The 14,419-nt window shown below is 58.2% G+C and overlaps 1 protein-coding gene across 1 annotated transcript; it reads left to right on the top strand.

Annotated features, from left to right (window-relative positions):
* Positions 1-3,218: 3,218 nt before the first annotated feature.
* On the top strand, positions 3,219-9,962 carry PITX1 (paired like homeodomain 1). Its single transcript, XM_027097057.1, has 3 exons — positions 3,219-3,863; positions 6,188-6,420; positions 8,444-9,962. The coding sequence occupies exons 1-3, from the start codon at positions 3,695-3,697 to the stop codon at positions 8,984-8,986; spliced, it is 945 nt and encodes a 314-aa protein (XP_026952858.1). The 5' UTR covers positions 3,219-3,694; the 3' UTR covers positions 8,987-9,962.
* Positions 9,963-14,419: the final 4,457 nt, after the last annotated feature.

The raw sequence follows: 14,419 nt of genomic DNA on the forward strand, positions 1-14,419 counted from the left end.
AATAAAATTACTAAGCCATTCTTGGGCACAGAGTCTGTTTTCTGTAAGCCCAGTCTCAGGAAGAGCCCCTGTGGTGATTATTTCAACCCGACAACAGCCCAGGCTTCTCTGCTGAGCCCAGCCAGGACTCTAAGCCCCAAATTTCCTGAAAGTCACAGAATCATTGCTAGCTCTGTGTGTCCTGGAGGGATGGGGCACATGGTTCCAGCTCCAGGAAGCCCCCTTCCCTTCTCTCTTCATGTCACATCATCAGGTGAGGTGGAGGCTGAAGCAGCAGTCAGGGATCGCTGTGTCCCACGTCATACATGGGAACTCGCACACAGTGCAGGTCAAGCCTTGTCTAAGGTCAGACAGCAAAGCCAGGGGAACGCTGAACCCCTGCTCTTACTCCTGAAAGACAGCTGCCTCCTGTCTCGTGTGCGTGCATGTGTGTGTGTGTGTGTGTGTGTGGTGTGATATGAGTGTGCAAGAAGCCCCTACTCTGCCTGGGATAGCAGCCAGCGGAGCGAGTGGCTGAGGAAGAAAAGAAAGCGCCCAGGTCCCGTCTCCAGCCAACACCCAGAATCAGGCCAGGGCCTCCTCTAGATCAATCACTTCCTCACCCCTGCTCATTCAGCCCTGTCCAGGTCTAGCAGAAAAGACTCCCCTGGGCAGCCCCCACTAGTCTCAGCCCCTCTCTAGGGCTCAGGGCCCCTGGGATATGGAGCTTCACCGGCAATAGTCTGAGCACCTTTCCATCCACACAGCAGGCATTAAGATTTCCAAACATAGGGATTATGGTGACTGCCTGGAGCACTGCCAGAGGCTTGGATCCAGAGGGGCACACAGCAGGTGCTCAATCACTGCATTAAATGCATCCACAGTGAGATACAAGCCCCTCAGACTGAATAGCTAGAGCTGCAGAGTCACAAAACAGTCCCCGTCCATGCAACGCCTGACTCTAGCCCCTTTGGGGAGTGGGGGCCTGTGACCCTCAGCCTCTGGATGCCCGTAGGCAGACCATTCATTCCATGCCCCCATCCAGAGGGGCACTGTGTTTCCCACCTTGGCCCAACACTTGGTGGGCTTAGAACACACCCCTGTCAGCCAGATTTTGCACCAAACAGCATCAGTGTTCTGGGACCCAGAGGCCTGGCTGTGTGTACACATATGTGACTGTACTCCGCAGTCCCCTGTGTGGGCATAGTATGTGTGTGTCTGTGTGTGCACAGCACACCTATATGGGTATGCAGTACGTATGAGTACATGCATGCTTTTGTGACCTGTCTGTATCCAGGCAGCGTGGGTGGCACACTGTCCAGTCGGGGTAAGGCAGCTAAACGGAAGATGGCGTGTGAAGGGGCACTCCCTGGCATGCTGCAGCACCTGAATACCTCCTTGAAAGGAGGTATCTGCTGCTTCAGGAGATTCAGCTAAAAAATGTGGTAAAAGATGGGGCTGAGGGCAAATGCTAGCAAATCATACCCCCCGTGTACCCCTCCCACCATCCCCGTACACACCAAGTCTGTTTTCACCCTGGGGGTCTCAACTTGGAGAAACTTCCCTTTGGGAGGAAAAGGCTGGAGTTACTGAGGCCCTCCCCGAACCCAGACTCCTGGGATGCATCCTCCCTCTGGCCCCAGCCTCAGACCTTGGCCCCTGTGGCCTCAGGCACCCAGTGAGAGTGGGCCAGCCCTAAGGAACTGTGCCTTTTCCCCAGGGACCAAAGCTGGGGGCCTTGGGCTGAGGCCAAGGGAGCAAGAGGCAGGCCTGGTTCCACCCTGCCCAAGCCCCTGCCCTCATAATCCTTACCAAGGAGCTCAGCCTGGGGCGCGGGTGCCTTCCTCTGATAGGGAGCCAGGTGAGGGCAGGGACTGAAGAGGGTCCCAGACCCTGACAGCCTGCACAGTCAGTCCCAAGCAGAGACCCCAGGAGGACATGAGGATGCACGAGGCCCCAGGGTGAGGTACTGGGCCTGGAGATTACCACAGTGCTTCCCCCCAAGGCCGCTGTCCTGCCCAGTGCCACTTCTGTCTGGTGGAGCAGACAGATGAGGGGCAGAGGGCAGCCTGGGGTCCAGCTGTGGCTAGAGGAACAGGTCAGGGTCACACCCTACCACCCGAGCTGTCACCTATTTGCTCAGGACTCTGATGTCTCAAGACCAGTTAAGCAAAATCCTTCAACAAACTTTACTGAAGTAGGAGGATTCAACGAGGGACTCATTCTTAGGGGTGGGAAGGGGAATGTCTTTGCCTGTGCTCGTAGAGTGCCCACTGGTGCTGCAGCTTAGCTACCACTGTGTGGGAGAGAAGCTCAAAGACGGTCCTAGGCTTCCTGGGCTGCTGGCCTAGGCTTGAAAACTGCAGTCACCTGGCCTGCCAGGCCTGTGCCTGAAGCTCTGGGAAGCCAAAGTGAGACCCCAGGCCCTGCAAACGTGCCCTGAAGGGGGCAGAGCCCCATCGTGTGGCAACCGAGGCCGGGGCCTGGCGGATTTGGTCAGACCATTGAAGGTGCAAAACAAGGGGAGACAGCCCTACTGAAGAGGCTCTGGGGCCTGGCAGGGCTCTTGGGGTCTCCTGCTGCACTCGCCAGCGGCCTGGAGCCAACAGAAACGCTTCATCTGATTAGAAGCCATCAGTTCTATCCCAATCCCGGAAAATTGACTGCGGTGCAGAGGGGGAGGCCTGAGAAGAAGCCTTGGGGGAGAGGGTCCAAGCTAATTAGGAGGCAGCATCCGCGGGCCCATTAGAGCGCAGGCTGCTGTCACTCAGCCTGGCTCAGGTCCCGGGAGACAAGGCCGGGTAAGGAGGGGCCACGGCCCCTCGACGAGGACGCCGCTGGGAGCTGCCAGAACGAGCCCCGGGCTCTGCCCCCACCCTGGCGCTGGCTCGCAGGCGCCCGGTCGGTGCGATCCTCCTTGGTGAACATTCACTCATCCTGGGCTGGTCTTGCCGGGGGCTCGGGACTTCGAGGCGGCCCAGACAAGAGTTGATTCTGAGCGAAACAAGTCATTTGGGGCTTGAGGTGGGCACGAGCCGCGCGGGACTTGCAGGCCAGATGCGTTTCTTTTGTGCGGCCGCGGGAGAACTCAGTGTGTCACCGGGGAAGGAGGGTGAGGCGCGGCGAGGCCGCGGGAGGGGGGAGGCGGCGGGAAGGTGGCTGCGGAGGGGGAGGGCGCGGGCGAGGCAGTGAGGGAGGGAAGGAGGGAGGGCGGCAGAGAGGGCGCGGCTGCGCGGGCGGCTCGCGGCTGGATTCCGCCCGCGCTCCCTCGCTCGCTCGTTCGCTCCCTCCTTCCCTCCCAGCCCCCTCCCACCCAGGCCCACCCCACCCACCACCCCTGGCGCAGGGACTGCTGGAACCTGGCGTGCGCGCTGTCGCTTTAAGACAGACTCTGCCGGCGCCGTCCGGAGCCTTAGAAACCGGCCCCGGATCGGGAGCCGGAACCGGGGCCGGGCGGGCGGCTGAGGCCCGAGCGGCGGGAGGGCAGCGCGGAGCGCGAAGCCGGGCTCCCGGTCGCGGGAAACCGCTGCCGCTGCCGCCCGCCTGGCCCCGCAGCCCCGGGCGATCCATGGGGCGGGCGCGGCGTCGTTTCGGGCGCGGGCAGCCCTGGGGGGCGGCCGCTTAGGCGCTGCGCTCTTGTCCTCACAGGTCGCAGCCAGGCTGCCGGGCGCGCCCAGCTCCGGCCCCTGGAGCGCCCGCCGCGGTCCCCGCCTCCATGGACGCCTTCAAGGGGGGCATGAGCCTGGAGCGGCTGCCGGAGGGGCTCCGGCCGCCGCCGCCGCCGCCGCACGACATGGGGCCCGCCTTCCACCTAGCCCGCGCCGCCGACCCCCGCGAGCCGCTCGAGAACTCCGCCAGCGAGTCGTCCGACACGGAGCTGCCAGGTAAGCTCGGCTCCCCGCGAGGCGCGCACGGAGCCTACCCGAGTGCAGGGAGCCGGGAGCAGGGCCTGGCGCCCGCTCCGCACAGTCACGCTCGCTCTACGCCCCAGGAGGCCTCAGGACCTTTCCTTTTCCCATTCTCCACCTGACGCTGAACACGGACAAGTAGGCGCTTTATGAAGCGGAAATTTAGTGCTTTTCGAAGGCACTTCCACGCGGTGCCCACGCGCCAAGTGACCTGCAAATGCACGAACCTACAACCGAAGGGTCGGAATGACAGCCCCTCTTGATCGGGAGCAAATAGAACGGGGAGAACAGTTAGGCTTGCGCAAATGGTTGTCGAAGGGCCGCTTGGACCGAAGGAGAGGAGCAGATCAGAAAGGAATGGGCGGCGGGCGAGAGAAAGTGCCCAGAGAGAGAGAGTACAGACACCCCGACAGACTGTGGGCGACTGACTGAGAGGGAGAGACCTAAGAGAAGGTGGCGGGAAAAGTCGGAAAAGCAAACTGGGGGGGAAGAAAAACAACCTTAAGTAAAGGGAAAAGAGAGGACAGCGAGGGCGAGTGGGCCAAGAGGGGCGACCCGGCTCCAGTCAGAACCGCCTAAAAGAGGGATCCGTGCCCCACGTGCTCCGCCAGAGCCCGGAGCCGCCAGGCCGCGGGTCCAGGGCTCCGACTCTGCTCGGCCAAGTCTCCTTCCGCGCTGCCTTTCTGCCCGAGCTCAAGCTTTTTCCCCCACGCCAGCTACTGGGCCGGCGGGTGGGCGGCGCGGGCAGTGATGAGGCCAATACCCGGCCCTGCCCGGGCTCCAGGGTCTCCGAACGGCTCCCGCGCTCGAGGTCCTAGTTCAGCGCCGCCGCCGAACTTCCCACTCCCCCGGCCGTGGGCGCCTCTTCTGCGTTCATTTCTTAATCCACCGCTGAGTGTTTCTCTACGAGTTTTTAATCTCTATTTATTTCTGTTTTGCATCCCTAAGTGACTTTCCCTGAGAGGTTCTGTTTGCTTGGTTAAAAAAACAATCAACGCTGGACGGTACTTCTGTTTTCAAAAGTTTTAACCGTGGCCTTTGGTTGGTTTTTATTTTTAAAACCCAGAGAAATACATAGTCATAGATTGCTTTAAAAAGCCAAGTCTGTGAGAATAAATTTTTTAAATTAACTGTATTTTTCGTTATAGAAAGAATTGCTATACTAGATATATTTCTCTGGAATTTAAAATATCTACATGCAACATTATTCTTCGGGAGATTTTAAAAAGTCAATCCAAAATGGCGCTTTTCTCCGGGATTTTCTCAAAATCCGTTTACAGTGATGTTATTTGGGGAATTTAAGTTATCTAACTATAGTGTTGTATTTCCCTGGGATTTAAAAATTATTTCTAGAAGGGCATTATCAGGAAGGGGTTAAAAAAATCTATCTACAACAGTACATTGATTTTTTTTAAATCCCAGATAAATAAATGCCTGTGTCTGCCTGGAGTTTATACACTTAACAGCACTGTATTTAGTTAGGGGTGTGTTTGCACGGAGGTTTCTGGCTTCTTAATCTGCATTTGCTGTGTTTCTACCTGCCTATTTTTAAGAATTTGTGACCCTTTCTATGTTTTTAGGCATAGAGCTGTGAGCTTTTCTGGGCTTCTGTGTTTTGTTTTTAAATTCTTTTTCTTTATGTTTCAATGTTTCTATAACTGCATGTTGTTTGTGTAGCTTCAAAGAGAGAGAGGCTAGAGCCCCCAGGTCACCTAGACAGAGTCTGTGAGTCTGGGCTGCCTGGCTGCTGCCAGAGGGATTTTCTGTGCCTTGGGACTTGAGGCCTGGAGCTAAGGCCGAGAACCCGGCTGTGTTGTGCCTGCCCGGTGGGGCTCCCACACGGCCCTGGGGAGAAGAAATTGGAGGGGCTGCAGGCCACTGCCTGGCTCTTGCTCCACCCGCCCCCCCAGCTTCAGGCTAGAAAGATTTGATCCTAGTTCAGAAAAGCAGAGACCCCCTCTGATTTAGAACCCCAAGAGCCCTAAAAAATGTACATTTTCGGGTGACATCAACAGCAGAGCCCCAGCATGAGCCGAGCTGTGAGAGCAGGCCCTGCGCAGCTAGGAACCTAGGCCCACGTCTCCGACTCCTGGGCTCTTCTCCCAGACGAGCCTGATCAGAGGTGACTACTGCCTACCCTACCCGGCACAGGCGGGCTCTTTCCAATGGGTACAATTCCAGGGGCCCTGGCGGGAGGGCGGGCCCCACCAGGGCTGACCACGAGCGCTTCGGTGGAGCCGGGATGGGGTGCAAAAGGGCATAAGCCCGAGGTGACTGGCGCCCTGTCCTGCCTGCTTCAGAGAAGGAGCGCAGCGGGGAACCCAAGGGGCCCGAGGACAGCAGTGCGGGCGGCGCAGGCTGCGGCGGTGTGGAGGACCCCGCCAAGAAGAAGAAGCAGCGGCGGCAACGCACGCACTTCACAAGCCAGCAATTGCAAGAGCTGGAGGCCACGTTCCAGAGGAACCGCTACCCGGACATGAGCATGCGGGAGGAGATCGCCGTGTGGACCAACCTCACCGAGCCACGCGTGAGGGTGAGCGTGGGGTGCGCGCCTAAGGGGACCCGCGCAGAAGGCTGCCAGCCGGCCCAGCGCAACCCTTGAAAGCTTAGACCCGCGCTCAGACTATCACTCTTTCGCACACTCAGACCGGCTCCCTCCCTCCACCGGAGGCGATTCCACCTTAGGCCCCGGTCTACCCAGCTGCTGCAGAGCCGTTTGGTGCTAGCCCCCCTCGGCTGCTGCCGCCTCGGATCCCTCTGACCCGCATCCCACCTGACCCTCGGGCTCTACCGCAGCCCCCGCCCAAAGACCTGTGTCCCCAAGGGATGTTCCCCTGCCCTGCAGAGCCCAGAACCCGCTCGGCTGTTACCCCCTAGACTGAGCAGAGGATTCCCTGCTGCTGGGGACCTCCGAGCCGCTGGCACCTTCCCGCGAAAACGAAAGGGAAAGGCAGATCCTGCCTGGCAGCCTGGGAGAGGCCTGATAAGAGTGCAGGCTTGGGGGGGGTCTCAAAACTTCCTAGGGCAATGGTCCCACCCGTACGCTGCTTCTCCAAAATCTCAGGATATTCTCCACCGGACTCTTTCTCAGCCATTCGGCCAGTCTTAGCTGAACCCTTTCCCTAATGCCCTTTCCCGTAGGGCTGGGTTCAGGTGAGGAGGGGGCAGCTCTGGTGGATGAGTGAGCCTCAGGCCGAATCCCTTTGGAGATGTAAGGTCTCCAACTCAAGACAGGACTGCACCCTCCCTCTTCTCACCCCTTGGTTCCCAGTGAAAACATGGCTGTCCTGCCAGAGCAGCAAGAGAATCACTTCTTCTCTGGGTACTGCAAATATTTAATCAGATATTGGGAGCACGTTCCAAGCTAAACCAAAGTCCCACCTGAGCCACAGACTCCCTGCTATAACCCCAGCTCTCACCCCTCCCCAGTCAGGCTGGCCAGCCCAGTGGGATAGAGTGAAGACAGCATTCGGTAATCCTGAACTCACTAAGCCTGCCTGGGGTTTACGGTGGTACGGGTGGGGTGGAGTGGGGGTGGAATCAGGCAACGTTAGTGCTGGGGATGGAGAAGGCTGAGATGCAGGGGTCCGGCAAGAGAGGTCGGGATACAGCCCGGGGCTGGTCGAGGGCTGCGGAGGGCAAAGGACTGGGACTAGATGAGGATCGGCAAGCACTGGGAGTTGGGAAAGAAGAGGTTCTAACGGAATTTTGTGAGGAAAAGTGGAGGGGGAGAGTAGAGAGAAACTAGTAAGAAGTGAAAGGAAATTAAATATTTGCAGAAAAACATATTTGGCGTATATTTAGGTAGCAGAAAAGAAATTAAGTATTTAAGGGAGAAGCAAAAGGATCAAGTATTTGAGAAGACTAAAGAATCAACCATTTAAGAGAAACAGTGAAGGTCAGATATTTGGAAAGAAAAAAACAAACTAAATATTTGCAGAAGAATCAAAAGGATCAAAAATGGGGGATAACGAAGAAAAATGGACTGTTTGAGGGAGAAGAAAGTGGTTCAGATAGTGGGGTGGACGGAACGAAAATAAACATTTGAGGCAGAAATGATAATATCAAATATTACCAATAAAGATGGAAACAGACTATCTGAGGAATGAAAAATAGACTGAAGAATGAGAGGAGTCGCAAGGTCGTATATTTCAGGAAAGAAAACTACCTTTTGTATTCGAGGAAGAAGAAAATGGATGGAGTATTTAGGAGGTAGATGGGGAACCGTTTGCGGGAGAAGGCAGAAGATGACCTGGTTGAGAGAGGAAAAAAGAAAACAAATATTTGTTAAAAAAAAAAAAAAAGAGGATCCGTATTAGGAGAAGAAACCGGATTTAATTGGGGGAAGAGGATAAAGATCAGAAAAAGGAAAAGACTAATATTTTCTGGAGACAGGAAGGGAACCATTATGGAGAGAAGGCAGGGGTGGAAATATCGAAGAAAGAAACGGTATTCGGAGAGAAGGAAGCGGGCGGAGGCCTCGGGTGGGGCGGGGGAGGTGGAGGCGTCTTCCCGCCCTCGGCAGCCCTGACCTTTCTCCTGTCCCCCTCCCCTAGGTCTGGTTCAAGAACCGGCGAGCCAAGTGGCGGAAGCGCGAGCGTAACCAGCAGCTGGACCTGTGCAAGGGCGGCTACGTGCCGCAGTTCAGCGGCTTGGTGCAGCCCTACGAGGACGTGTACGCCGCTGGCTACTCCTACAACAACTGGGCCGCTAAGAGCCTGGCACCAGCGCCGCTCTCCACCAAGAGCTTCACCTTCTTCAACTCCATGAGCCCGCTGTCGTCGCAGTCCATGTTCTCGGCCCCCAGCTCCATCTCCTCCATGACCATGCCGTCGAGCATGGGCCCGGGCGCTGTGCCCGGCATGCCCAACTCGGGCCTCAACAACATCAACAACCTCACCGGCTCCTCGCTTAACTCGGCCATGTCACCGGGCGGCTGCCCGTACGGCACACCCGCCTCGCCCTACAGCGTCTACCGGGACACGTGCAACTCGAGCCTAGCCAGCCTGCGGCTCAAGTCCAAGCAGCACTCGTCGTTTGGCTACGGCGGCCTGCAGGGCCCGGCCTCGGGCCTCAATGCGTGCCAGTACAACAGCTGACCGCCCAGCCGGGCCACGCGGGCCGGCGGCCGGCACAGCGCCGGGGCCGGGACCGGGTCGGGTGCGGGCGCGGAGGACCTGGCGCCTGCGCGGCCCCCTGCTCCCCACCTCCCCACCTCCGGCTTGGTTTTGTGTTTGCTTTCCTGGACCCCACTCTGCCCTCCAAAACGAGACAAAGCAAAAAGACGTCGGAGAAAAGTGCCGCGAAAAAACGGATGAGTTGCAATTTTCCTCGGGATGGCGCGGGTGGTGCGTGCTCGCTCGCTCGCTCGGGGCCCGGTGGGCCACTCTGCGGAGGGGACGCGGCGCGGGAGGCGAGCGCCGAGGCCGGCGGCCGGGAGGAGACGCCCCGTAGCCCGCGTTCCCGCCTGCGAACTGGAGCGCGGACCGCCGGCAAGCCTGGGCCCCGGCCCGGTGCGAACCAAGACGCCCCCTCCGAGCTAGGCCCGGCCAAGCATACCTTAGCTCGATCCGGATCCAAGTTGGAGGGGCGCTGGGCCAGGGATGACGGTACCCAGTCCAGGGTCGGGATCTCGCCGTGGAGCCGTACTAATGGCCCCGGCGCGCCTCGAAGAGCCCTTGCCTGCCCCGCAGGATTACTTTAAGGCCAACGAGCCGCAGCTGGCGGTGCGGACGAGGCGGGAGCATGCGGAGTGCTCGTCTCAGAGCATCCCAGCCCCCAAGCTTCGCCGCAAGCCCAGGCCCTCCCCTCAGCTCCCGGCTAGAAGGTGGCCCGCCTGTCCGGCGAGGAGCCAGCCGCCTCCTCACCGCCCGCCGTGCAAGAGTCGAGCCGGGAGAGCTCGGGGAGCGGCCAGGGCCCCACGCCGTGCCCACTTTGCACACCCGCTCTCCGGCCCGCGCCCCAGTTTACAGCGTCCTTGTGTATGTCGGACTGACTGTATAGAATTATAAATCTGTCTATATCGACTTGTCCATGTACATCCATTAAAACCATAGTACGAGCGTGCTAACCACTGCCGAGCCCTGACTGCTTCATTCGGTCTTGGAGGGAAGGCGGGTAGAAAGGGAACTGCACCCCCGTGGGCCCTGCGAGTAGGAGAAAAGAGCCGAAGCCGACCCTGCCAGAGGACCCTACGCCCACTTCCCCACCACCATTCCAGACCAGTTCAACCCGGCTCCCTTGAGGGCGCAGCCCAGCGCTCCGAGGTCCCTTTCCGCGCGCGCGAGCGCGCGCCCGATACTCATCGGCGGTGCGGCTCAGCCTCCCGGCGCCGCGCGCGGGCCGCTCTAGCCTGGACCACCCGCCCTACCCGACCGCCGGATTCTGCAGGCTCTTCCCAGACTGGGTCTGCAGTGACGCTCCAGGCTTTTAGGGTGCTTCGCGGCCTTTGTCTGCTGGGAGCTTGGCGGTGGGAGCCGCTGAGAGCCTCTTTAGACCTGGGGTTGCCTGTTCTCCAATAGGCCCGGTGCCCCCACCTTGAGCCCTGCTCTGGTTGTTCCAGGAGGACCGACGGTGCTGGATCCGCCAGAGTCGAGCCAGGGCCTCCACATCGAAATCCCACGCAGGGGCATATGGCTGTTCCGGTGAAAGTGTCCATCACACAGAACTCACTTCTCACTTACCTTACATCCCAAGTTATCGGTCGCTCCCGCCGCCACCTCCCCCTACTTTTGGAAACTACTGAACAAGACCAGCCTGTAAACTGCCTGTAAAATTCTGCTTCCCTTAAGTCACTTCTAATGGCAAAACAAAATGTCTGCAGCTGTAGGAGGGGAGGAAGGAGGGGTTGGTATTCTGCTTTAGAATCACCTTGTGATTGTCACTGCCCTGGAGCTGGACCCAGGCAAGCGCTAGATGAGAGTGGGGCACAGCCATGGGCTTAGTCATGAGCTAATAGCTGGAGAGTCCTGTGCACACATTCCTAAACCAGGTCAACACTGCCTCTGAGGTCAGGAGTGCTGTCCCTATTATACAGATGATGGAACCAAGGCTCCATCACACTATGCACTGGGCCAAGGTCACACGGATTCCAAAGCCAGGCATCTTTCCACCGGTCTTCTCACCTTCAGATGAGGAGTGAGGAGGGGTCCTTGCTGGAGGATGGCTCAGCCTGATGCTGTAGGACTTGGAGTGAAGGGTTCTGAGAAGGACCGGGCCAGATACACAGGCTGGAGGAGGGAGGAGGGGGGAGGGAAGGTTGGGGCAGGGGGCTGGAGCCCGACCACCCCTCCCCCAACGGCTGGAGTCCAGAGCTCCGACCCCTCACTCTCTGGAAACATAAACACAATCACATCTGGACTCAGAGTGCCTCCCCCAGCCTCACACATCTGCCAAGGCCAGGGGGCCCTGGTCTCAGCTGAGAGCAGGAGGCAGGGGAGACCTAGAAGGAGGTGGGACTGGAGAGAAGAGGGAGGCAGAGAGGCCTCTCTGAAAGTCAGGCCCCGTCTCAGGTGAGAGGAGGGCCGAAGAAGAGCTCTGGTAGAGACTTAGTGTGGAGGTGGGGCCACAGGCCGAACAGCTGCAGCCAGGAGGAAAGGCAGCAGCAGTCCAGGATGACCCCATCGTCCATCAGGGACCACGGCCACCAAGGTGAGTGCAGGACCCAGCCTTGGGCCCCCCCATCTATTCTGTGCCTGCAGATAGTACCCAGCCCTCCCCAGCTACACCACCTGCAGGGTCATCTCTGGAGGGGGGATGAGGAACACACGGGGTTCTGAAAGGCAAGTCCTCTGAGAAAAGGCAGAAAGTCCTGGTCCTGCTCTGCCTGAAGAAGACTGGGGAGGCTTCATTTACTGTGCTTCTGCCCTTGGTGCTGGGGATGGAGAAGCGGGAAACAGACACAGTCCCTCCTCTCATGGACAAGTAAACAAACACGTATAATTACAAACTGGGCTGAGTGCTTTTGAAGAAAACATGGTGCTGTGAGTAAGAAAGAATGAAAGTCCTGCTTCAAACAGGATGGGCTTGCAGGCAAGGCTGTTTGGGAGGAGGCGGCGCCATCTCCGCCTCCAGTGGCAAGCGGTATCGTACACTGAGCCCATTCAGGGTCCAGGGCCCTCTGCTAAGTGCACGTGTCTCATAGGTGAGCCCCTTTTACCTGCACACAGCCCTATGAGATGATCCTCATTATCCCCTTTCCCTGATGAGGCCCCTGAGGCTTAAAGAAGCCACACAGCAGGAAGTGATGAGATGGATTCAAACCCAGTCACCCTCTACCTTCCGCACTGGGCTGCCCCATGCCAAGCATCGTGGGCAACATGGCAGGGGAGGGTGTCTGACCTTGAAGAGATCATAATTTCTGCTGGCCACACAGGACTGGCCCGCAGGAAATAGAAAAGCAGATTTGTTCTTACTTGGTACTGACAAAGTGACCCCCAAAGGGCCGCTGCAGATTTAGAGGGGCCATGAATTAGGGACAAGAGGGCAAGAGGCTGGTGCCCAGCACTGGTTTGCAGGCACTGTGGGCACCAAAGGAGGATGGGGTGAGCCACTGTGTGCAACCCCTGTAGTGCCTGGTCATTGAGGGAGAGGAGCCGAGTCACCTCCCCTAGCTTTATGGCCCTCCCTCTGGGCCACCAGAGTCACCTGGAGGGGGAGGGGGAAATCACAGCTGGAAAAGCTGCCTCGCAGAGGGGCATGGCCTGGGGAGTCCAAGCCCTAGAGGTGGCTCTGGGTGGCCCTTCAGCTCCACATGCCTCAGCCTGCTGCTGCCCCAGGAAATAGCAGTGGGACCTCAGTCACCAAGAGGGCCAGTCTGGGAAATGAGAGTGAGGGTGGTTTTCTGCCCAGGGACCTCCCCATCTCCTGGGCCAGTTACTTGGCTCTGGCATCCACAGGAACTTTTGCTGTGGTCTTGGAGAGCGAGAGTTTGAGTTCTGGCGCTCCCCCTGAGTTGCCCTGGACAAGAGGCTTCACTAAGGTCTCTGGGCCTGTTCTTCAGTAAAAGAGAATGACGACAATCACTTCACACAGCTGTCTAAAGGATTAAATGAGATAACGCACATAAAGTGCTGGCATATAGTAAGTGCTCAATAAATTGTTATTGATGTTGGAATTGTTACTGTTAATGTTATTATTATTAAAGTGAGATGTCCTGCCTCTCCTCCTGAGGGCCCTGTCCCCCACTTTCCACATTAATAGGGCATCTCTTAAGATTCCCAACAGGTCATTTCTGAAAATGTCATTTGGGGTCCACCTTGGATTTCCCTCCAGCTTTGCTGGGTGCCATGAATGTGAGTCATGATTGACATGCTGATTTCCCCACCTGCCTTACCTTCCCCACTCCATCCCAGCCCTGGAACCATCCTAGACTTGGGCCCCCGGTAACCCAGCATTGGGCACCCTGTAACTCTCCTGATGGGAATCACATTGGTGTTGGGCTAGGGAGTGGGGGTGGCAGGGGAGATAATTGTAATTCGTGTCCAGAGGCTGGACTCAGCTGCGCTCTGGGAGAGAGGAAAAAGGCCCCAGGCCCCGGGATTTGCCTTTGCCAAGCTCACGTGGCTAGGTGGGAGAGGAGCGGAGGACACAGGTGACAGCTGGGACTGAGGAAGCCCTCGGTGTGGGCAGCAGAATGAGGTGGGCAGGCGGGGACACAGAGAAGCTTCCTGGTGAAGGCAGGGCCCTGGAATATCAACCGTGAAATCCAAACTCCTGTCTTGTTCAGTGTTACGAGCTTCTCGTTTCCTAGATGGGCGCTTCCAATCTGCCTCCCAGGCTTTCTCTCAGCCCTTGCCAATCTGCCTCCTGCCCCTCTCCCCACGGGAACCCCAGTCTTCACACTCCTGTGTTGCCTTCGCAGGGCCCTGGGCCTTGCCTCCCAGCTGGCTGTGTAACCCAGAGCCGGTGCCCACTGATTGAGAGGCTGCAGGGCACCCAGGAGACACAGTGCCAGCGCTCAGCCAGGTTGGGGAGCCTGTGATCCCATGAATCAGGACGCTGCCAAGGAGCAGGTCAGCGTGCAGGAAGCTGCATTTGGAGCAGGGCGGAGGCAGAGGGCAGGATGGATGAAAGCTTCTCTGGGTGATCGGGTCACGTGGCCGCGCGCCTCACTACGCGCCTTCCCCTGCTGTGCGCTGTACGTGTTTTCTAGATGAGGAAGCTAAAGCTGGGGGTGTCACGTGACCTGTCCAAAGGCATGCAGCTTTAGAGCCTTGGATCCCAGCCTGTCTGACTGCAGGCAGAGCCTGTGGCTTAACTTCTGTGGGCACGGCCTCCCGCAGGCAGGGTCACTGCAGCTCCCGAGAGCCAGGATGTAGCGGCAAACAGGTGTGGACAGCAATGTGTGGAGAGTGTCTGCACACAGTCGGTGCTCAGTAACGATCTGCTGAATAAATGAAGTGAAGGGCTGCCTCCCTTTATACCTCACTCCACAAAACATACCCTGGCCTTCCTCCCTCTCCCTGCTCCTGTCTCTCTTCTCTTGCCTCTTTCCCTCCTCCTCTCACTCACTCCCTCCCCCCTCTCAGCAC

This window comes from Aethalodelphis obliquidens, unplaced genomic scaffold (genome assembly GCF_003676395.1).
Source record: "Aethalodelphis obliquidens isolate GAN/ISIS:26980383/991018 unplaced genomic scaffold, ASM367639v1 scaffold4, whole genome shotgun sequence".
NCBI lineage: Eukaryota > Metazoa > Chordata > Mammalia > Artiodactyla > Delphinidae > Aethalodelphis > Aethalodelphis obliquidens.

What these genes read in the sequence shown, in the direction of transcription:
- PITX1 (XM_027097057.1), top strand. Translation starts at nt 3,695, where the DNA reads ATGGACGCCTTCAAGGGGGGCATGAGCCTGGAGCGGCTGCCGGAGGGG. An exon ending in GTCCGACACGGAGCTGCCAG is followed by an intron (nt 3,864 to 6,187) that starts GTAAGCTCGGCT and finishes TGCCTGCTTCAG; the next exon opens with AGAAGGAGCGCAGCGGGGAA. An exon ending in TCACCGAGCCACGCGTGAGG is followed by an intron (nt 6,421 to 8,443) that starts GTGAGCGTGGGG and finishes CCCCTCCCCTAG; the next exon opens with GTCTGGTTCAAGAACCGGCG.